At 36.8% G+C, this 25,394-nt stretch overlaps 1 protein-coding gene across 1 annotated transcript in view; it reads left to right on the plus strand.

Moving 5' to 3' along the window:
• Positions 1 to 21,685, plus strand: part of LOC142422460 (ADP-ribose glycohydrolase MACROD2-like) — a 971,437-nt gene extending 949,752 nt beyond the window's left edge. Inside the window, exons 12-13 of the mRNA XM_075527841.1 lie at positions 6,219 to 6,287; positions 21,491 to 21,685. Coding sequence (XP_075383956.1) covers positions 6,219 to 6,280 — 62 coding nt within the window. The 3' untranslated portion in view covers positions 6,281 to 6,287; positions 21,491 to 21,685. The remainder of the gene's footprint in view (positions 1 to 6,218; positions 6,288 to 21,490) is intronic.
• The last annotated feature ends 3,709 nt before the right edge of the window (positions 21,686 to 25,394 follow it).

Consider the following 25,394-nt stretch of genomic DNA (forward strand, 5'->3'; position numbering starts at 1 on the left):
TAAAGAGTTCTGGAATTTCCATTCTTCTCAAGGTTATCCTACTTGGAGTTAATAATAACTTTGAGAAAAAATTATCTAGTAGTAGAAATATCTTCATAGACTTAAATAATTTCTTATAGTGGATATTCCTTTATCCCATGGATTTACCATGCCTGAATATGTTCTGAATTAGGGATCATAAAATTGATAGGTTTAAGTAACAGCTAATAATCTACTTGTTGGGATTCTGTTAGCAACAAGCCAGTCCTCTATGAGGTTATAACCAAATCATAACTCCCCCTTCTATTGAAAATTTCTACAGAAGATCTCCACAATGTAATCTTAACCCATAATCAATGCTCTACTTAGCTTCATGTCCTCCATAGATGGGTCCATGAAACAAACATGACAGATAACCTGGGGTATATTTTGGGGTCTGTCTGGTTACCCTTACCATCAATGATGAAAATATATTGAGTGGAGCTAGATGAAAATATATTGAGTGGAGCTACACCCACTTCTAACATTACTATGGACACTCTCTGAAATCAACAAGGGAGACCTCCATGGGATTCTGTTCCAACTGTGATTGCTCTTTCCACCCAATAAACCTCCTGCAAAGTTGGGTGTTGCCTTTCGGTTTTGCCCAAGGTTTCCTTCCCTACTTGTTTTTAAGAGAGACTGAAAGTTGAAAATCAAGATATGAAAATTATGAATCCTAATTAAATCAGGGAAAGAGCATTATCTGTCATGGAGGGAGAAAACAAGGGTAAGAAATGGCTTAAAGCTCAGCCCACCTAAGAGTTTCTTGGGAAAAAAATGATGTAGGAAAAGTTACCAAATACAGGTGAACTGAGAAAGTTTATACCCTACGTCCCCACCAAAAAATTCACCACCCAGAAATCCTACTTCCCCACCAAAAACTCAGAAGACATACATAAAACAAAGAAACAGTGACCCATCCAAATGAATATGACAAGGTCATTGAATGTTTATCAAAAGACCAAATAATGAAAAATAAAACTTGGAAGAATACCATTTTAAGTATTATAATACAATATTGTATTAATTGAATTATAATAGTAAACATAAATAAAGAACTAAGTAAAAACACAAAGAAATAAGGGAAATACTGAGCAAACAAAATGAGGTCCAGAAAGAGGAACATTGCAACTAAAAGGGGAGTAACTGGAAGAAAAACATGATAGAAATGAACTCACACTACCAAAATTAACACAAGAATTAATCATTTAACGACTGGAAAAAATAATAGATGCTGAAGAGGCACTAGAATGGAAACTAAAGAATGCTGTGTGAGCTCAATAGACCAATCACACAACAGCAAGAGACCTAATATATGTATCATGGGAACACCAGAGAAAAAGAAAAAGACAGAATATATGAAATATGACAAAAAAAGTTCTAGTCTATTTAAGGACATAAACAACAAATCCAAGAAGTTCAAAGAACCCTAACCATAACCCAAAGAAATGCACATGAAGACTCCTCAAGGTGCATACGCATTCTGATTCTGGTGAATTTTGAGTCACTGAAACCCCATGGGACAGAATCGAACTGTTGCATACACAGTTGTACATCTTTAAGCAGCGACCCACTTCTTTGTCTCAAGAGATGGCTTGAGGGTTTGAACTGCTGACCTTTGGATTAGCATCCAAGTATTTAGTGATTATGCTGCAGGGACTTCCATATATCACTGTTAGACTCTCAAAAACTTAAAGAAAATAAAAGAATCCTAAAATCATTGAGTGTGGTATACATAGTCTCATACAAGGGATCCCCCAAAAATATTAAATGCTGATTTTTTTCCTTAGAAACATTGTAAGTCAGAAGACAATGGGATGATATAAACACAGTTTCTGGGTTACAAATGAAGTTTATTCCTAAGTATATCTTTAAGTTCAATTTGCAGGCAAATCAAATGTGGTGCATCTGGTTCTAATTTAGCATTACTTTACTGAGAGAAAGGCTTGAAGATTTTCAATGATTTAACAGTGTCATGTGCAATACACGAATATAATGATAGAGCATCTGTTGGATTTAAGGTATTGGTTGAATTATTTCAAAGTGATGACACATTTATATAACATTAAGACATGTATGTGTTATCTATAAGACAGATGTTCATAACCGGGGGATGCACTGCATTTACAATAATGAAAGAAAAATAATACTAAGAATACTATACTATGAAAAAAATATATCCTTCAAGAATGAAGGTGAAATTAAACTGCTTGCCCAAACAAGCAGACACTAAAAGAATTCACATTCACCAGACTAGCCCTACAAAGCAAGTAAAAACTAAAGGAATTCATGTTCACCAGACTGACCCAGTAATGAGGATTCTCTAGAAGGAAGTGGGAAAAGCATGTGAGTATAATTCAAAACTATACAAGGAAAGAAAGATCCTAACAAGATAAAAATACTTGGAGAAGCTTAAGGACTAGTAATAAAGTACTCATGCTGTAAAATTCTAAATACTTCATCCATCAGGTTTTTAAATAGCAAATGTATAATGTGCAAGAATAAAATTATATTATAATACATATGCAATAGAAAGATGTAATTGTTGATAACAAAAAGGTGGAGAAGGTTGGTATTGATACAAAACTTCTTGTCCAGTGGTCAAGTAAAGTTGGCACCAACTGACCCTGATGTTAGCTGCTGTCAAGTTACTTGTGGCTCACAGCAGCCCTCTGCACAGAACACAGCCCAGGACACAACCACCCCCTCAGAATTGTTCCTATGCTTGAGCCCATGGTGTAGCCACTGTGTTAACCCATGTCATATGGTCTTTCTCTTTTATACTTCACCCTCTACCAAGCACAGTGTCCATTTCTAAGGACTGGTTTCTCATGATGACGTGGCTAAAGTAGATGATACAGCCTCACCTTCTTCACTTTTAGTAGCACAGAGCTGTTTGTTCTTCAGAAAATCCCAAATACTCCAAACACCACAATTCCAACCTGGTGATTATTCTCTTGTCTTCCTTGTTCATTGTGCAGCCTTATCGTGCATATTAGGTGAGTGGAAATGGCTAGGCCAGGTGCACTTACTCTTTAGTTACCTTTTTGCTTGTTAACACTTTAAACATCATTTCATTTCTTGACTGCTAATTCCATGAGCGTTGATTATGAATCCAAATAAAATGAAATCCTTGACAATACAATCTTTTCTTCATTTATCACGATGTTATCTACTGGCCCAGTTGTGAGTATTTTTGTCTTCTTTACCTCTGAGTTGAAACTCACACTAACAGCTGAAGTCTTTAACCTTAAGTAATTGCTTCAATTTGTTTGCTTTCAACACGGAAAATTGTGTCATCGACTAGTTGCAGGTTGTTGATAAACCTTCACGAATCCTGATGCTACATTATTCTTCATATTGTCCAGCTTGAATTATTTGCCCATATACATATTAAATAAACATGGTGAAAGACACCACTCTGACACACACCTTTCCTGATTTTAAGCCACTCAACATACACTTGTTCTTTCTGAACAATTGCCTCTTGGTCTATCTATATTTTCTGCCTCAGTACAATTAAGGGTTCTGGAATCCCGTTCTATACAATTTTATCCATAATTTGTTATGACCGATGCAAATACCTTTGCATAATCAATAAAACACAACTAAATCTCTTTCTGTTATTTTCTTCTTCCAGCCAAGATCTACCTGACATTAGCAACGATATCCCTTGTTCCGTATTCTCTGTTGAATCTGGGTTGAATTTCTAACAGCTCCCTGTTGGTGTCTTTATGCAACCATTTTTTGATTATCTTCACCATGTCATAGGAATGATATTAGTTGTAATGTTTCATTCTTTGCAATGATGACAAACATGGATCTCTTCCTGTTGGTTGGGCAGGTAGGGGTCTTCGTAATTTCATGGCATAGGCTAGGCATAGAGTGCTCCCAGCACTCACTATTAAAAACCGTCTGACTTGAGCATTAACTTTTAATTATCTTTGAATGCTTCCATATTTGGGATCAAATTTCCAACAGTAAATCAATAATCTTAAGGGACAAGTTTATATTAGTGGGGGACAACTGAAACACAGAAGAGTGAGAATAGTTATACAGCTCAAAGAATGTAATCAATGCTACTAAATTATACACATAGAAACTACTGAATTTGTGTGGCTTTTGTCGTTCATATTCTCAGTGGCAACAGAATCAAATTCTCTGAGGTAGAAGGGGGTGGGCAGGAAGTCAGCACATTTTAGTTATGTTAAGTTAAACTAAATATGCCCAAATCTGATATGATTCATAATTAATTCTTTATAAACCATGTTCTATAGAATATTATGCCTACATAATATTATTTAAATAAAATCAAATGAATGTAGGGATTGTTGCATTTTTGTTCTCACTTGGAAATGCATGCACATTAGATGGTTATGTATTCTCAGAAGTCTCAGCAGTAAAGAAATGTATCTAATATCATATTATTTTATTTCCCATAATTATTTTATCATTTAATTATTTTAATAACATTAGTAATATTTTATAGGACTGGTGTGTCTTGAGTTGATAGAAAAAGTTAAAAGGAATACTTTCCTATATTTTATTCTGTACACCACCTTATTGCAATTGGTAAACTTTACCTAGATGGAATCGCTGAATTTGGCCAATTTGCATTTGGGGTTTGAATGAGTTCATAGAGTTCACAGATGAGAATAGGAGTTCAGATAGTAAAGCCTGCCTTATGCAGGAGAGAGCTGCAGGATGTCGTAGAATGCCGTTCCTTCTTCCAGCCATCGCTGGTTGGATGAGTGCCAGTACCTGCCACTATGCTACCCTAATTGAGCCACCATTTTCAAGGAAAAGATTGAGGGTTGCTGGCTTTGTGGAAATAAATGAAGGTCTGCAAATAACAATAATCAGAGATTGCTAAGAGCAAAAGGAACCCAGATGGCACTGTGGTTTACATATTGGGCTGCTAACCACTAGGTCAGAGAATCAAATCTCCCAGCTGCTCGCAGGAGAAAGATGAGACTGCTGTACCTATAAAGATTTACCAACTCAAAAGCTCTAGATAGGGTCCCTATGAATAAAAATTGACTTGCTGACAATGAGTTTGTTATTTGGGATTATTCAGAGCCAACCAATATCACTTATCCTTTACAGATACACAAAAAAAGGCAAGGGAATGGCCGAATATCTGCCAAAGCAACAAATTTTCCCACAAAAACTGCATTAAAAATGTCCTGAAAAACTAGGCTTATACTCGAGTATATAGGGTATGCAGTGCAAAAGTGAAGGCTTCATATATGTCCTCATTGGGGGAAGTTGACATGGGGAGTCTATAAGCTGGTTGACATTTTAGGGGATGCCTTATATGATAGATTAAGAAAATGCATTTGACTTTCTCTGGTTCAGAGCTCAATGAAAGGGTCAGGTGGTCATGGGGAGGCCTGATATGCATTCGTCAAGTCCTGACCATTCTAGGCCAATTGTTGCAGAGATTGTGATTTGGTTTTCTGAGCTGGTTGCTATAGAACTTATAAGACACACTCTATTACAATATATAGTCAATTATCCATTTGTTTAATTCTCATTTTATAAAACAGGCTTTGATGCTTTAAAAATATCGTTCTAATTAAACTGACTGAACTGCTTCTTGACAGTGACACTAATTATGAATTATATTTTATGAAAATGTTCATGCAAAAGAATAACATCCAGCAAATTAAAAGCACATGCTTTGCCTTGGTTGTGTGATCTTGTTAGATGATTTGTTTTTCTAGTCCATGAAGTCGACTTTGCTTCACCTATTTCCAAGTTTACAGGGTCTGATAAATTCTAAAGTGGAAAACCAAACAATCCCATAGTCATTGACCTGTTTTAGAGGGAGTTGCTTGCCTCTCTCGATATTCATATTCTGTAGTACTCTGTTTTCTCTTTTTATGTTCTTCAACATCTATTAATGCCTTTGAATTTGGCTAAGGATCACAATAAATATACTCAGTTAACCCCAAAAGCTAATATGAAATTGCACAGAAAAACTCAAGTTTCTACAATTCAATAAAGAAGCTATTTTGACCCCACCAACAGCAAATAAAAGCTGCATTATAGTTCTGAATTATTGAATGAAAGGAAATAAATTAAAAGATATACGATAAAAAATCAGAAAATCATCAAATCACAGGCCATTTAAATGTTTTAAAAGAGGAGTTTATTAAATGGTTAACCTTTTTGTTTTTTCTTTCTGGTTACAGTTGAAATGAATAGCCAGGTTGACAGTATAAATGACCCAGCAGAGAGTCAGCAAGAAGATTAACTAATAGGTAAGAAGCCTCTATGGTAGGATTTTCAATGATAAACTGGCTATAGGAAATGTTTGTGAATAGTGGACTAGATTTCCCTTGGTTCTGCCAAGTCCCACAGGCAAAACTTTCAAGCCTTTATACTGAATGATACCAGCATAAGAATAAAATGGGGGGAAACAAGCTGCTGCAGCACATACAAACCATGAAGTATAGCATTTTTGGAGCTTTAGCAATAAAAATATTCCCTATCTGCCTCACTCCCTCATCTCCTAGAGTGATTAAATCATTTCTGAATACACAAACTACTTCTGAAATATTATTTCCAGAAACTACCTAATGAGTTATTTTCATTTTTTAAGCATAAAACCCTATATATTTGGCCTGGAAAATATAGAAGGCACAAGAGCGCATACTTATGATAGGCCCCAACCCCACCCCACCCCCAATACTGCAAGTACTGGTCCCCTCACCCCACTACTTCAGGCCCTGTGCATCTGGATAAAGGCTTATTGAATTTAAAGACCGTTCGAGTACTCCCCAGGGCTTTGAAAAGGTCACTGTCACACCAGGTTAGAACTTTTCTAGATGAACATTCTAAATCTGTCAGCAGAAGCCAAAACATCTAGCACAGCAATTCACAACCTTCCTAATGCTGCGACCCTTTAATACAGTTCCTCATGCTGTGGTGACCCCCAACCATAAAATTATTTTCGTTGCTACTTCGTAACTGACATTTTGCTACAGTTATGAATCAGGTGGCCCTGTGAAAAAGTCATTCAACCCTCAAAGGGATCGTGACCCACAGGTTGAGAACTGCTGATCTGGATTGAGGAGTGAGCTGGAAATCCTTTTTGTATCTTAATAACTTAAGGACTGGTGAGAAGAATTGGAAAAAGGAAGTCAAGCTGCCTCTCATAGACATCTCATTTCTTTCCCTGAGATATGGAAAATGAGATACGGAAAACATAAAATAAGTGAACTGCATGAAATTACTGAACTGTCTGGAATAAGTGAACTGAGAGACCCAAATGATGTGCTGACACTTTAACTCCCAGCATTCCTTTTTTAATGTATATATATAAATAAATCATTTTATTGGGGCTCATACAACTCTTATCACAATCCATACATACGTCAATTGTGTAAGGCACATTTATACATTCATTGCCCTCCTCATTCTCAAAACCCTCGCTTTCCGCTTGGGCTCCTGGAATCAGCTTCCAGGATTTCCTATCTTATTCTTGGTATGGGACTCTACACTATCCTTAACGGTCATATAACATCAGATTTCATACTTTTGCAGTTCAGTATTATGGCCACAAATTTTGGGGTATATGAAAGAGAACATATGTTTTCCTAATAGTAGTCTTCAAGATCATTTAGAATTAAATGTACTAGTATGTACATGTATAATACATGTATAGCACAAGGACATTAAAAAATTACAAGTCTACAAGCATGGTCAAGTAAAAGATTCCTTTTATTAACCCATTTAAAATATTTGTTATAGAAAAGATATGGCAGAGATGTCATCAAAATGGAATGAAATGATGACCCTCCTAGATACTTTCCTTCATAGAGAGATTACTGAATAAATATATGGGAGCTATAGTGACGTGTGGTGAAGAAACTAGATGGTGCCTGGCTATCAGAAAGAATAGTGTCTGAAGTCTTAAAATCTTGCCTTAAAACAAGCAACCATCTATGGCAGGTGTTAGCCAAGGCCACGTAAAGGAAGTACCTCGGCCAGTATTATTCAAAGATTACAAATGACAAAATTCAAGATCAGAAGAAAATGTGGTAGAGTTTAAAATTTGAGTGCCCCGTTTTCAGAAGGCTATGGAAGAAAGTGAAAGTCCAGAATACATTGACAGAGACTCCGCGGGCAATAAGCCTCCACTGAATTCCCCCAGACCGTTTCCCAGGGAAGTAAGGAGCTTTGCTGTCAGAGAGCATTAAAAAAATGGACTGTTATCCCTTCTGACTCATTTTGAATTTGTCCTAATCTTTTAAATATGTTTTCTGTTACCTTTTCAATAGTGGTTTTGGGGCACTTTATTATGGTTACTGGGCTTTGGTGGTTTTTTTCCTTTTGCTTTTGTGTATGTTTCTATATAGAATATCCAGAATAGATAAATATAAGGAGATGGTAACTGAATTAATAGTTTCTGGGAGCAATGGCAAGGGATAGTAAGTACAAGGAAGAAGAAAGTGAGCAGTGTTGTTTACTCAGTTGGTATCTGGAAAAGGTGTGGGAAGGAAACTTTGGACTCACGGAAGCTACCTTTAATTATTTGTAACAGAAATGGCTGAAAGGAATGTAATTGATGCTAAATTGTAGCTTAGGGAAGAAAAGAGACTTTTTTACTTCCCCAGAGCAAAAGCCATGTAGCTTGGACAAAATTGATGATAGAAGGCCAACTCTGTTGGAGAGACCCTGCCACAGACAAGTTGTCATATGCATTTGAATTTGAGAGTCTAAGAGAACTTAACCGATTGATTTTTTTAAATTGTGTTTAGGATGTGGCTGCAAAAACATTATATTGATCTCACCTAAATATTGTTATTTACATGATGTGTGATAGAAATAAATATTGGAAATTATTATTAGAGGGTGTTTGTACACCTACCTGCCTTCAGTCTTTACAATTAGATTTGCTAAAAGGGACATTAGGAGTAGCCTGGAAAAAATAAATGACTTTAGTTTAGAAAAAATAAGCCCAACTCAGTACCTTGAGTATCGAGATATTTGCTTTTGGTAATGATATACAACTAGAACTGCTAGGAGACTAATGAGAAGTGTGTGTGTTGGGGAGTTGGGGGGTGCAGGCTGGGTGGGATAGGTGACTCTGATTTCTTTTAATTTTGAGCAAGCAGTTTTCCTGTAGATACACCTAGGCAGGAAAGTCTGTGCCCATCAGAGTAGGCAATTCCTCTTGGCCTGAAAGCTAAAAGGAGTCTGTGGGAAGCCTGATATGTTCTCCAAGTGATCTCACATTCCCTTGTTGAGAGGAAGTGGGGAAATCCCAGCAATGGAGAGAGAGATTGAATCTGGCCCCCGATACCCATAGACCTGGTCTCCTGAGACTAGAGGAGAGACCTAGCGTGGAATGCCTAGGACTGGGTTGACCAGAACCCAACTAGATGAAGAGGAAGATGCTTGACAGGTCAACATTGCTTGGGATGGCCTGCACTCGATTGGACTTTGCTTATGGGTACAGACACATAGGCTCAACTATACTGACAGGTGTTCATTAGAGACCATGTTTTTTCTTCTCAGTGCACTGGGTTGAAAGGAAGGAACAATTTAGAAATCGGATACCAAAAATGGGGAAGAGTTAGAAGCATGCATTTATAAAACTTTTACATAGAAGGTTTTTGTTTTCTTTTGTTGGTCTCTGAAGGGACATTAGAACCCAAGTCCATGGGACCTCTCTCAGTATTCTCAGAGTCTGTTGACCCTACACATCTCAATGGATTTGTAATCAGTAGCTATCACCAGTTCATTAGTTTTGGGAATTTCAATTTTTCCTTTACTGTATATGTTAGACTGGGTTGTCTATGGAAACAAACTAGTTATATTCATATACATGGCTGACTTACAAACTTTTGTGATTGTCTTCAGTCTTAAATAAGTGGAATAAGTGCAGTTTGCAAGTCCAAAGGGCACTCTAGCTAGCCGTGTAGCTGTTAGACTGAGCTGGTGTACCTTCTTGATTTATAATTATTTTGTAATGTAAATTTTATACATATATGAGGGTAACTGGTTTTATTTTTCTATACAATGCAGTCTAATATACACAGTCAATGAAAAGTTGAAATTCCAAATAATAATAATAATAATTTGGTGATAATCTATGGCTACAAATTGATTGAGATTTGTGGAGAGGGTCAACATATCCTGAGAATACTGAGAGAGGTCCCATACATTTGGGTTCTAATACCCCTTGAAGGACCTTGAGTTACTCAAGGTAAGAGGTTGAAACTTATATCTTTGTATCAGTAAACCTGGGGCTCCAAGCTATGTGGAGAGAAAAAAATCCATAATAAATAAATAGCAATCAAATATGCACTATAAGCTTGAAGCACAAATTTATACATTCCAGAGTAATGTAGTAATATGCAAATTTAAAAGATAACTAATAATTAGGAAGTTAACAATAAATAACTTTACAAGAGGATGGGGGAAAATGGCCTCTAGGTCAGAAGCTCAGTAACTATTGGAGAGGTGTCCCTAGGATGGAAATCCTGCACTCACTGGACACAATGAAAACTGCTTAAAAGCTAAGCATACCTAAGTTTCTTAAAGTGGAAGATTGTGACACCTGCTGATGGACTGCCCTTTACCGTTGGTCAGCAGCATGAGCCACTTCTAGTGCTCACCATCCAGCCAGCTAACGCTACTTCCTCACTGGCCTCCAGGGGTCCTGCATGGGTAACAGACCACATGGAAAATATGGCAGGGACATTCAAAACAATTCTTTGGGCCATAATTTTTCTGTCTCATTCTTTCCTGCTTTCTTCCTGCTATGTGACAGATAAGTACACACAATAACACTGTCAAAAGAGCAAGAATCCCCACCCACAGGGCAGTTTTATTTTTTACTTTATGTTCTTTGTTTTTTGTGTATTTGACATATTTTTATTTCTAGTTCTCTCCAAATTCCTCTACCTATACAATACTCTCCCACTGAGAATATGCATGCTTCCCAGGCAAAAATAGGCAGGCCCGCATATTAAGGCACACCCTCCTAAGCCAAGCTTTAATAATAATAGATATTTTTTTCTTTTCCTCTGAGTGACAAGACCAAAACACATTTATGCTGTCACAGTAAAAGAAATCTAGAACTGTAAACCATGCCCCAATCTTTGTTTCTCTGTCTCTGCACACTTTTTCATAGTTTTCTTCTTGTATTTTTCTTTTATCTTTTTAAAATATTGCTATTTTTCCTATCTTCTCTCTTCTTTCTTTTTCTTTCATTTATTCATTAATTCTACTTTTTCTCCTAAACATTTTTACATATAAATTATTTTCTTCTAGTCTGAATATTTGCTTATACTTTCTCCTGCACTCCTTCTTATATCTCTTTCCTTTTCTTCACAAAATATATTTCCACAAAACATATTAATTCTGATTGTACTTCTTAAAATACATTTTACCATTATACAAATCTGTTGGCCTAGTCAGATAGTTTAGCATTATAATTAACCTTGCTTTATTGTATTCTTTATCTCAACATTACCCACTTACCCACCTCGCTCTCCTTTTCTCCATCTTATCACTGTATGTTTTCTGGCCCCTATTTGACATCTCCCACCTCACTAGAGAAAGGCAACAAACCCTACAAGACAAGAAGTCCATACACAACTAGCAGCTTCACTGTGACGTGGCAAAAACAGCAGACAACCCCTATACATTAAAAAACAAATAAAAACTCTAAATGAGATGTCTAGGAACTACTAAAACCAGAATTCAGAAGAATGGTGTTAAAGTCTCCTTAAAAGATGTGGAAAGCACTAATTAGAACAGAAGAAATTGAAAACACTACACCAAAAGAATTATCAGAATGCAAGCTATGAAATAACTAAATGAAGCAGTACAGTAGAAGAATTAAGGAGCAGAGTGTAAGAAAATGAAAATTGAAATCTATGAACTCAAGGACAATAACTTTGAATACAACCAACAGAGAAACAATCAACAACAAAAAAAGAAAGAAATTTGAAGAAACCCTGAGAATGATGTGGAACACTATCAAGAGAAATAACTATATCTCATCAGGATCCTGGATTAGAAACAAACAAAAAATCTACAGAGAAAGTAATATGAGAAATCAAGGAAGAACATTTTCCCAATATCACAAAGGAGGCGAAAAGAATCTAAGAGAACTCCAAACAGGGTAGAGACCATAAGAAAATACTGTGGCATATCATAGTGAAACTTTAATATAATGGAAAATGAGATAATCTTGAGGGAAGTAACAGTCACCTTTAAAACCAAGATAAGCTCAGACTTCTCAGCAGAAAGCTTGTAGACAAATGGACTAACATATGCAAAATTCTGAAAGAAAAAACTACCAGGCAAGAATCCTATATTGAGTAAAATTATCCCTATAATATGACGTTGAAATAAAGATATTTCTAGCAAGGAAAACCTAAAGAAATTTGTAAAATTAAAATCAGCATTACAAAAAGAATATATACAAGATCACCATGGATAGCGAATCAAGTAAAATAGCTGAGCAACCTGAGAGCATTATACAAGCGCACAGGAAGAAGCCACGAGGAACCAGTCGAAGAAAACAGCACTGAAAGCATCACCAAATTATAGAAGGAATGACGATACCAATGAAACCACACACACACGGAAACAAAAGCAAACACCTCAGAATGACAGCCAAAACTCACATGTAGCAATAATGACAATGTCAATGGATTAAATGCACCAATAAACAGAGAATCAGTCACGGTGTGGTTTTTGAGACTAAACATGTGACTCTGAAATAAAGAGAAGAAAGTGATAACCAGAGAGATGGAAACTTCACTGCTGGTTGGAAAAGTTGATTCGTTCACAATGTCTCTCCTGAATGGTGATACCCACTGGTAAACAGACTGCCCATGGTGGGTTCTATGGCGAATTTAGGAGATGCTGAAAAGTTACTAAACAAGATTTAGAACATTTGAATGCTATATAAACTGGGAGTGAGGAAGAAGTTTTCACTAAGAAGGAGAGGGAATTGTAAGCAAAGTCCAAAGACTCCTCCCATCTAAGAGTTTCTTTCAAAAATAGGGTAGGCAAAAACACTATTTATAGGAGAACACTGAAAAGGTTAAGACCCTCGAAGACCAAATACCCACAAAAGAATCATAAGTCACGCAAAGTTCAGAGTAACCATTCCAAATGCACATGCTGAAAGGAAGAAAAGCAATCCCAAACAAGACTATCATATCCACAACAAATATCCTTCAAGAATGATAGTGGGATTATAGTGTTCCCAAACTACAGAGTTTATATCTACCATACTATTTAATAGCAGGGAGTTTGCTTTGGGGTCCCACAAAAAAAACCCACTAGAATAAGTTCTGTAGATGAGAAGTAAAAAAAACTAGGAAGAAATTCAAATATATACATAAAAAGAAAGATCCTTAATAACGTGAAATATATAGACAAATATAAGTACTAGTAGCCAGGTATACATACTTTGTAATTCTCATTATTTTGTCCTTCATGTTTTTAAATAGCCAAATATGTAAAAGACAAGACATATGTTAAAAGCACATGGAATATAAAGAAATAATTAGTAAAATCATCAAAAGGGGAGAGAAATGGTATTGGTATTGAATTTCTTGTGTGTTACCGAGGTTAAATTGGTATCAACTTATTCTAGAATATAATAAATATAAGCGCTTAAATGTAATATTAGATAGCCCCTAATAAAATATATCAAGAGCATATAGAAAGGAGAAAAGAAGTTCTCTGTCACATCTCTACTTTTATGCTGTTTCATAATTCATTACAATGATCATAGGAAACTACAGATAATGCTTTTGCTTATGGAGTCTATTAGAGAAGTCAACAGGTTACCATGTATATGAGAAATGCTCAGGATACAGTTTTTCAGTAAGGACGGTTTTTCTTTGTTTTGCCAAAAGGCAGGTCTCTCTCTGGCCCCGAGCCCAATGGCCTGGCCTCTCTTCTGCTTGGGCGCTGTTACGAAGCTCTTTTAAGTGCCCAAAGAGCATGCTGTTCTTCCAAAAACCTCAGCCTGAAGGCACTCAACTCTCACTCCCCCGGTTAAATCCCCAGGGCCAATCTCCTGCCCCAAAGCACTCAGCTTTCCTTGCTCGGTGCCATCCGGAGTCCATGGTTCTGTTCTAGCTCTTACTTCTGCTCTTGCTGCTGCTCTACCACTCCTCTGGTGCCACCGTGTCTTCATCTGTCCCAGGTTAAGGAGGTCCAATCCACAGGAACCGCCAATTCCAAAGGATGCACTCCACTCCTCGCTCTACTCTCTTGCCGATAGTGAGACCCCCCAACCCCTTTCCTGCTTCGGAGATAGCTGATTTTATGCCCAGTTGGATGGCAATCATAATGATCCCTGTTAACGGCTACTCATAGTGGAAGCATGTAATCCAATCAGGATGTCCCCACCACCACCACCACCAAATGTCTTACCTGAAGTCACGAGAGGGAAGGTTACTTGATCGGAGTAACGTAAAGTATAGCTAGCAAAGCCATATTAAATAATTCGCTGCTTTACAGGAATCGAAGACCCCACTCCTCTCCTACATGGAAAAGACTAGCTTAAACATTAATGTTTTTGCAGCATTCCTCAAAATAGCTAAAAGATTTTAAAAATTCATCAACTGATGAGTGGATAAACAAAATATGGTACACACATCCAATGTAATGCTCTTCATGAAATACGAGAAAGGAAGTCTAGACACATGCCAGAACATGGATGTAGCTTGAAGATATCATCCTCAATGAAGTAAACCAATCACAAAAGGATACATTTGTGTGATCTAATTTATGTAAAAATAGAAGAAAGGGCAAATGTACAGAAACCAAAGTTTACTAGTGGCTATCAGGCATGGGAGTTAGTGTTAATGGGCAAGTACAGGGATAGTAAAAAGTGATATCAATTAGATTTAGTGTTGCACAGCCAACTATCATAATTGCTGTTGATAAATTTGCACATTTATTGAAGGTTAAATTTGAAAAAATGTATGATATACTTACAACAATCACACACACACAAACAGCGACAGGGCCAGTGTATAGAATTTTGTTCCTGAGTTGGAAGGTTTAGGATTATGGTTTCACAACTTAATGAAGCCAATAATGTGTTCGGTGCTTCTGTTGTACTTCCTGCCTTGTTGACTAGTTCCTCTAATCTTAAAAACTAGCAAATGCCCATCCAAGACACAAAAACTAGTCTCTATTCACATGGACCATAGAAAGCAAGAGTCATAAACAGAAAGATAAGAAGTATATGGTTAATTGCCGCCATGAGCAACTGCCTCCTTTACCAGAAGAACAGAATGGTGCCCAGTAGCCATTACTGAATGTTGTGATTTTTAAAAAATTCCATAGAAGATCGGATGGAAAAAATAAAATATGGAACATAATTTCAAATCCTCATAGACACTTGACTTTCTGGATACAGCCCTGAAACTATTGGAAGGAGACAATCCTTAAAGGTTAGATCAAAAAATATCCCTGGAAGAAATCTTAAAACTAAACAATCGTTTAACTTAGCTAATAAAAAAGGTCTGCTTTGAGCATTATGCTGCTTGAAGAGCTTCCTTTATAGGATCAAATGGACAAGGACAGCTGGAAAACTTAGCTAGAAACCATAAGAAACAGTGGATTTATGTTATAGTGGAGAAAGGAGGGTGGCATGTAATCAAATTCAAGGCATGTAATCAAAGTTACTATATTTCACTTGTAAAAACGTTTGAATTGGTATATGTTTTGCTATGTTCTCAAGAATAACAATTAAATAAAAGCTAGAAAAATTATCAGAACAAAAAGGAACAATATTGACTCTTCAAAAATTGAGAAAAATAATTTTCAGTAAAGTTCTGTACCAGCTACCGTATATTTTCCGAGAAAAGGCAGAAAGCTTTCTCTTCATATTTTTTTATAAAAAATACTGAAGCATATAAAATAGTAAGAAGAAAAGTGAATGAGGATGGATAGTAATGCATGGAACAATTGTAAGTCAAGAAAAATAGTGAGTGCACAGCAAATATGAGCATGAATAGACTGTGAAAACAATACTAATACTTAGTGGGTGGCTAACATGTGAAATGGAATTAGTATTTGTGTATTTATATAGTATATACAACATAACACTACACACTGTATACCGCATATGTATGTTTGTACAATCATGTGTAATAGTATTAAAACATGTTAGTTGTTGATTCACACATGTAAGGAGATTGGTTACCTCTTGGAAGGAAGAGAAACTATTTTGAACATTTCTTCATGATCTTTATTTTAAAGAAATAAAACATTAAAACTACAGTTAAAGTTATATCACCTATATTTGAATAGTGCTTATAAACTAAGAATGTTACTGTATGTTATTTTCTATAATTTGTGTTATGGTTTTAGCTTCATGTTATAATTGTGTGTGTGTATATATGAAAGATATGTGAAAATGCTCAGATTAAATAATCTAAAACAGCGGTTCTCGACCTGTGGGTCACAACCCATTTGGGGGTCGAACGACCCTTTCACAGGGGTCGCCGAAAGATAACAGTAGCAAAATTACAGTGATGAAGTAGCAGCAAAGACAATTGTACGGTTGGGGGTCACCACCACATGAGGAACTGTATTAAAGGGCGCAGCCTTAGGAAGGTTGAGAGCCACTGCCCTAGAATATTAACAACAGTCGTTGTTAAGGGATCAAGCAGCTTATTTTTAAAATCTAAGTTAGTTTCAAAAGTCTGCATATATACTTCAAATAATTTAATTTAAAAAACTTTTACAGGACACAATAATGGAACATTAGTCCAGATATCATCAGCTGGAGTTATTAGATTTGATTAACTCTTTGAGAAGTTGATTTGCTTGCATTTACATAGCTGATTGAGTGTTGCAATGTGGATTGTCTAGACCCAATGCTCTCTTCTACTTAGTCACTTACCAAATATATTTTAAATGCATATTTTTAAACTCCAGAGTATTTTCAATTTATCCCTACAATATCCCACCCCATGCAGTTTGTGCCGCAGGCGTCATCTTCTACTTCCAGTTTCATTTCATCCTAAGTTAAAATAGATTTCCTACATATGTGATCAAATAAGAATAATTAGTACTTCAGTTGGATCAAACAACCATTAAAATGCTTGTAGGTGATTGGCTCTTACTGAGTCACTCTTGGTTTAATATCATTTGGTTTGAAATGTGTTGTAGAAATTAATCCAGCCACTCTGTTAAACTTGAATTTAACATAATTTATTCAGAGGAAGAAAAAATATTGCACCTAGAAGTAGGAATACAGCAGGATATATAAGTGAGAATTGATGCCTTTGAGTAAAAATTTCTCACACAGATAGATGTCGTTCTTGAAAAAATAAAATTATAATGCAATTGTTTTGTTATTATTGGTGGAAGAGTTAGTGGTAGATGACTTAGTGATGGGAAATGGGTTTCTGTTGCATAGTTGAATACAAATCATTGCTATAATTGATGATAAGGACTAATTCTATTGGATAGTTGAATACAAATCAGTGCTATAATTGATTATAAGGACTAATTACAGTATTTGCCACCATAGCTGTATTGCTTTCAAATGGGATCCTGAAACATGACCGATGGAAGATATCGCACTGCACTCGCTCTCGGGGGTGAATGTAAATTCCTCTTGGAGCCCAGGTGTTATTTCCCAGAAGCAGCTTGTTAATAAAAATAGTCTAAGTGGCCTGGGAACATTCAGATAGAACTTACTTCAAGATCCTTTCCAGAAAATCTCTTATTATATATTTGCCATGAAGAAATATTCCTTTGGTGTAGAACCAAAGAGACGGCTGTGTCAACATTCCCTTCCTGGGAGAGTGTATTTTCCTCGTATCCTAAGTTCACAGGGGAGAGGAATTGTTCCTGAACAGTAAAGCTCCTATCAGTTAACCTGCCTAGAGAACAGAAGCGTGTCAGATGGAGCTTCAGGGAGGCACCTCAGGGGGGTGGGGGGAGAAGATCTAATTCAGTGAAAATGGAATTAAATTCCATCACGCATTTGGGTCAAAAAGCTTTACTAATTTTCCATTTACAGATTGTTGAAAACCAGAGACTTCAGATGTAAAGAACTACAATAGAATCCAACTTTGCCCTAAAAAATGCATTTGCCAAATTAATAACATCTGGTGCGAAAAAGAGCTCATTGCTTCTGTTAGTATCCGAAACTGCAACTCTTTATGAGAGTAGAAAGCTTTATCTTTCTCCAACGATGGAGAGAGAAACTGATGGTTTCAAACTGCTGACCTTGTAGTTAGTAACCAACTGCATAACCACTCCACCACCAGGTTTCCTAGGATCCATTGTAGTAAGTATTCCCTTGTTCTGTTTGAACGACTGCCTCTGGTTAAATATATGGCGTCTGCATGCAAATAATGAAGTGTTCTGGAATTCCCATTCTTCTCCATATCACCCATGGTTTGCTATGATCCACATAATTGAATAGCTGCATAATCAATAAAACCCCGTAAATATCTCTTTGTTGTTCTGTGTGTTCATTCAGGACCCAACTAACATCAACAGTGTGGTCTTGCCACATGCTGTTTTGAATCAAGCTCCAATTTCTGGCAGCTCCTTCTCAATGTACTGCTGCAACTATTTTGAATGACCTTTAATTAAATCCTGCCTGCATGTGATATTAAGTATATTGTACAATAATTTCCGCTTTCGGTTAGGTCATTTTTCTCTGGAAATGGCACAAATATGGGTCTCTCCCAATCGGTTGGCCAGGTAGCTGTCTCCAAAATTTCTTTGCATAAAGTGAGTTTTTCCAGTGCTTCGTCAGCTTGTGGAAACACTTCAATTGGTATTCGGCCAATTCCCGAACGCTTGTTTTTAGCCAATACCTTAAATGCAGACTGTATTTCTTCCTTGGTACCACCAACTCTTGAAATGTTGTTTGTTTGTTTTTGCTACAGTGAGTCTGTGCATTCTTTCTCTCTTCTTTAATGTTTTCTGCATCGGTTAATATTTTGTCAATAGTCTTTCAATATTGCAACTATAGGCTTAAATTTTTTCTTCTTTTTTGTTTGTTTTGTATCTTGAGATACGCTGAACATGTTTTACGAAATGTGCATGTTGGCTACATAGCTCCAGGGTTTTGCACATTTTATTTGAATACTTTTCTTCTCTAGCTTCCCATTGAACATGTCTATTCAGCTTTTTCACTCCATCATTTCTTCCATTTGCTTAAGTTTCTCTATGTTCAAGTGCAATATTCGAAGTCCTTTCTGACATCTGCTTTGATCTTTTCTTTCCTGTATTTTCCATGATTTTTTAAAATTTTCTTCCTACATGATGTTCTTGATGACATCCCACAGCTTGTCAGGTCTGTGTTCAAGGTGTCTTCAGATCATTAATGTCAGATCTGTCCTTGAACTATTCTCAACATCCAGGTGGAATATGCTCAACATTGTGTTTTGGCACTTAATGACGTGTTTCCCTTTGCTTCAACTTCAAGCTGACCTTACATAGAGCAATTGGTAGTCTGGTTCATCGTTATTCCCTAGCCTCTTTTGGCTTCTAATATTGAACTTCTCTATTATCGTGTCCCACAGATACGGCCGCTTTGATTTGTGCATTCTCTCTGGTAAGGTCCATGTGAACAGTCACCATTTGTATTGTTGGAGAAAAAAAAACTATTTGCAATGAAGAAAGCCATTGATCCTACAAAAATCTATCATCCATCTCCAGCATTATTTATATGACCAAGGCCATATTTTCCAACTGCTTCCTCTTCCTCTTTGTTTCCAACATTCACATTCAAATTCCTGATAATTATCAATGCATCTTGATTGCATGTTTGATAAATTTCAGACTGATTTGGTAGAATTCTTCAGTCATCTATTACTAACGCTAAAGCATAAAGTTGAATTATACATCTATTATATAAAATATATATTATATAACTGGCTTTCCTTAAAGCCATTAAGCTATCCTATCACAGATAACATTTTACTTTAGATCTTGAAATATTCTTTTAGACAGTACTGTAAAGCTGTTAATTTTTAATTTGTCACTCTTGACATAGTAAGCATATGATTCTAAAAGGCTTATACCAGTCTGTTTCAGCTCACTAAAGCCTAGGTTATTGATCTTTATGCATTCCGTTTCATTTTTGATGACTTCCTATCATCTTAGATTCATACTTAGTATGCATTCCATGTTCCAGTTACTGATGGATGTTTGCAGGTCCATGTGTACAGTCACCATGTGCATTGTTGAAAAAAAGTATTGGCAATGAAGAAGTCATTGATCCCACAAAAATCTACCATGCAGTCTCCAGCTTCGCTGATATGACCAAGGCCATATGTTCCAGTGGCTGCTATTTGCAGGTGTTCCTTCTCCTCGTGCACCATGCCCAGCAGCAAAGGAAAGTCCAGCAAGCTTTACTCCATTTTTATCATTACTGTTGACTCTACTTTGATACGACAGCTGATCCTCGATTGCATTTTGGATATCTTCCCATCTGAATGGCTCATCTTCTGGCACTGTATCTGACAACATTTTCTTGCTATTCATAAGGTTTTCAGTGGCTAATCCCTCAAAGTGGACAGCTTATTTCTTCTTTATAGTCTGTTATTCTAGAAGTTGTGCCAAAACCTGTTCCTCTAAGGTCACTTGCTGGGATTTAAAATACTGGCTGCGTAGCTTCTAGCATTCAAAAGGTAAGAACAAGGAATTCACAGTTCACAGCAACATGCAAGCTACCACAGTAGGACAAACAAGTTGTAATCCCCCAAAACCACAGTGTGCAAATAGATTAAAAAAGTAAGGGCAGGTGATTAACAGTTAAGCTTTTTAAAAAAAAAAAAAAAAAGCTGGAAAGTTGAGTTAGTCATTTCGATCACCTGAAGAAAGTTGTCCGTGTGTCCTGTGATTCCTAGCTTGACTTTGTTGTATATTCTCAAGAACCCGGAAGTGTCTTGGTATAACGGTTTGGCGCTGGGCTGCTAACCATACGGTCAGCAATTCAAAGCTACCAGCTGCTCCAGGGGAGGAGGAGGAGGCTTTCTACTCCACAAAGGAATTGCAATGTTGGAACTCAAAAAGCGAAATTCTGCTCGCCCTGTGGCTTCACTATAGTTCTGATCGCTTGGTGGCAGGTACGGTCATGGTGGTGTTCAGTTGTCAGGAGTCCTGTGACGCACTGGTTATGCGTACTCAGCTGCTAATTGAAAAGTTGGTAGTTGGAACACAAATCTCACTGGAAGCCTGATTGCGCAGTTCTACTCTGCCCAGCAGACCACGGTTCAGAATGGACTCAACAGCCACAGGTTTTTTTAATTTTTAATATGTATGTTGAAAAGTCCCTGTACCAGCAATGACAGTTCAGATAGTCAAAGCTGGTTGATAACCACAGAAAACACGTCTAAACCTCGTGATGGGCAAGTGAAATTTAAACAGTTCTACTCAAAATATATTTCTTGATAGGATTGTGAAGATGGCTTATCAGTTTCTCTGTCTTTGACAGGACCACGGGATGACGCAAAGGAACAGAGAATTGGCACTAAATGATCGACCTCAGCGTTACTGAACGTCTTCAGGGGGATGCAGGCAGACAGTGATACATTCTGTGGACAAGGTGGGGAGAGGGAAGTCCCACAGAAGGGTGGCAAACCCTTTGCTCTAATTTCTCAAACTGCATTTTGTTCTACCTGCCGAAAAAGAAAATAAAAATTCTCTTTAATTTGGTGGGGGTGGGGTGGGGAGGGGGGCCCATGTTAATGCATCTTGTAGACTTAGTACTTGTAATTTTTGTTTTTCCCTCTTACAACTTTGCCCCAGGGGTCCGTTGGCCTGCTCTAGCACTCACATGTTCTCTGACCGCTGTCTCTGCTGTCTGCTATTTCACAACGTTGGTCAAACACTGGTTTGTTCATAGGATCATAATCAAGATAAATTCTGATAAGCTGCAGGGTAAATATCAGGAAGCACCAAACCCAACATCAGAATAATCCAGAGTCAAAGGATACAAGATATAAAACAGACAAAATCCTCAGAAATAATACAGAAAAGGTCTGCAATTATAAATTTGAAATGCTATTTTACCTATTCCTGAGGTAAAGCGGTTCCATGTAGTTGATAAGAAATATGAAGGCAGGATTGAATGCAGAGCAAAGCACACACACAAAGCAATGTAGGTCAGGAATGACAGCCTGCGGGTCTCTTACTAGCCAGAGTGGAGAAGGTGCTTTCTGTTGGCATTGACTTTCAACAGAGTTGATTGATTTCCTGAGGTTTTTACCATGTGCTTCCTTTTGCAGACCACCTTGTGTTGCCCCATTGTAAAGGAAGGAACTTTCTATGTGCTTTAATTAAAAGTTAAGAGAGGGAATTACTGCATTCAGGATCTAAACCACCCATAAATATTAATAATCCCATAATACACTTTATGTGTATATGCTTTTCACAAAAGCATATATGGATATGTGCTTTTCATAAAATAACTTGTCTTTGCCCAAGATGTCTTTGTCCACAAAACAGGTTCTTGTTTGGGGTTAGTGGCTATTCAAATTTTTGTTTGCATTCTAGTTTTCAGGTTCACTTTAGATAGTATGATTTGCTCCTGCCAGGTCCAACTTTAATTTGATAGTTGGTCCCCTTCGGTCGCAAGCCATGGATTATGATTGTAAAGCTGAATAGCAGTACTAGTAGCCCAGGGTGCTAGTTGTGTGGCAGATACTAGAAATTCCAGGTCCTGTGCATTCTCAACAAGAGGCCAGGAGTTGGCAAGAATTCTTATCCCAAATCCGATATGAGCAGCCACCTTCACACAACAAGATGGCAGCTTCCCACAGCTTCCTGCGGTTCCAAGACTTTGTCTCCTCTGCCTTAATGCCTCCCCCAATGGAAAGTGATGTTTCTCATTCTTCTTAAGGCTACTTTCCTTCTAAAACGTTAGAAATGACAAGCCATTGGTTATAACTAGAAAAATCAGTGGGAGCACTAGCACCCTGAGATGCTAACTGTGTAGTGAGTACTAGGTGTTCTGGGCCCAAGAGGAGGCCGGGAGTTAGAAAGAAAATCTACCTTCCTTCTTCTAATGATTTTAGAAATAAGAAGTTAGTTTTATATATCATTTCTTGGTAGGTAGAGGAAAGTAATGGATCAAACTGAGTATTCCTCAAATAAAAAGGTGCTCTGCTAAGTATTCCATGAAATTATTGAATTTTTCTGTAGAGAAAGTTTACCTTATTAATTTCATGATATTGGGTCACATATTGGTTGCATGGATGATTTATTTGGTATGGTAGTGACTCAGAAAGTTATATTTCAATAATATGGCTTAACGTCCCATAATTCTTCAGAGCTGCCCATCAGCAGAGCCACGCTCATATCAAAGTGATCTCAAGATGTTGGCACAGGGCCATTATGCCCATGTCATTATGGAAGCATTGTATTCCTCACCTATCATGATACACTGCTTTCTAGAAAAGCAAGCAAAAGACTAGGTTCAAATAATTCAATAGATTAAATTCTACCTTATGAATACTGGTAGTTTCTATAAGTCCTGTCATCTTTATAACTTAATTAAAAGCCACCGTCATTCTTGTGAAGTACTTTTGACAGATGCAATCTGATGGAGCAATTCCCATGACTTCCAAGTGTTACTGTTACTCATGCTAAGTAATGAATTACAACTGAAAACACCATAAGCAAAGAAGGATAGAAGCTTTTTTTAAAAATGGTTAAAGATGATAGAGACCTATGGTCTCTAGGAATAGTCAGTCCTGGAATTATTTCATTCCTGGTGTTCTCATTTTGGTAAATGACAGTGATTTTATTCATTCACTTTAATGATGGGCAGAGGACGGTCTCAGCCTGAAAGTTTTAAGAAAACAATATAAACTTTGCATACGGTATACTAAGAGGAGAAAGAGTAAATACTTTGATTCTGAGTCCTGAATTTGTATAAATTTTGTTTTATGATTAGATTGTGTTTTTGTTTTGTTATGTTTTTGTTGCTATTTGGCAATATGATTTAATGCTTTAAAGCAAATAATAAAGGGAATTTTAGTAAAGCATCAGAGATCCTTCTGGAAGACACCCCAGCACAGGGAATCTTTCTCCCCATTGCACTCTCATTACACAGGTTGTATGATGGCATCAATTTGAAAAGTTCCTAGATTCTGGCTGTTAATTTCCAGACAGGTTTCTATACGTCACAAAAAGTTGGTGACTTTCAAGTAAATTATAGCGATAATAGGCATTATAGAAACTATCACTATTCATTAGGCTATATGCTATAAAGGGTAACAGAAGGGAGGCAGAACTCACTCTATAGTAGTGCTTTTAGCATACAGAGGACTAAAATAGACTTTCAGCATAATAGTTGTCATTATAAAGGTGCTCAATGTAAGAGAAACCAAAAGTGGTTTTCCACAAGCTGGTAACTATATAGATGACCGTCGTGTCAACTTCTCTTTCATAGCTACTGACAAGAATGCATCCCAAACACTATCTCTGATACTGGGTCACATATTAATCACCACAGCTAGTTGTAAACCTGTGATAGACTGAAAAGCTACTTTGTGAAATAAAAAGTTCTGCTTGGTGCACTTGATTTGAAAGATATTTCTCTATATGTCGGCTTTGCTTTGAAAAATAAATAAGTTAGCAGAATATTTCGATATATTTTCTTGGGGAATCAGATTTTTATCATTTGATTCATTAAGGATTTGCCTTACCCTAGCATTTGTGATATAAAGGAAAATTTTAAAGTAATTTTCTTGATCAAGGTATGTTTTTACTTAATGCAAACAAGTGTAGTCTGTTGCTTGCAGAAAAACGTCTTCTGATATCTGTTATAAACTGCTAAATAAGATACTATGTGCCTCTTTTGTTAAACCAGCATTTCAACGCTGGACTGCTTCTAACTGTTTCTTTTCATCTGTGCCATCTGCTGAAAAACTTAAACAGCTGTTGCCTTCATGCTATATTTGTTATAGGAGAATTCGAATAAAATTTGTTTGGGGGTAACTTTTCTGTTGTTTGTGAAATTTATTCTTTTGCCTTGAACAATTAATAAATCAACTATTCCTTTCATGTTGTAAATTTGGTTGTAAATATGTGTATTTAAAGTTGCCTATGTAAGGCAACTTTAACTTACTTGTAGGACTGGTCTGTAGTGGGTTTAGTTCTTTTGTTTCACTACACTACTCAAAATTTAAACTATAGACTACTTTTTGCAAGCCCCAAAACTATTCCTGTTCCAAAAATTTCAATATTTGAGTTTTCCTGAATAGTTCATAACTACTCTAGCAACAACCTCTGAGGTGCAAGATTTAAGTCGCTGATATATACTCAATGCCTCCGAAAACATGGTTCATCCCTTGGAACCTGTCACCCATTCCGGGAATTCCTTTTGAGGACTT

This window comes from Tenrec ecaudatus, chromosome 12 (assembly GCF_050624435.1).
Source record: "Tenrec ecaudatus isolate mTenEca1 chromosome 12, mTenEca1.hap1, whole genome shotgun sequence".
Taxonomy (NCBI): domain Eukaryota; kingdom Metazoa; phylum Chordata; class Mammalia; order Afrosoricida; family Tenrecidae; genus Tenrec; species Tenrec ecaudatus.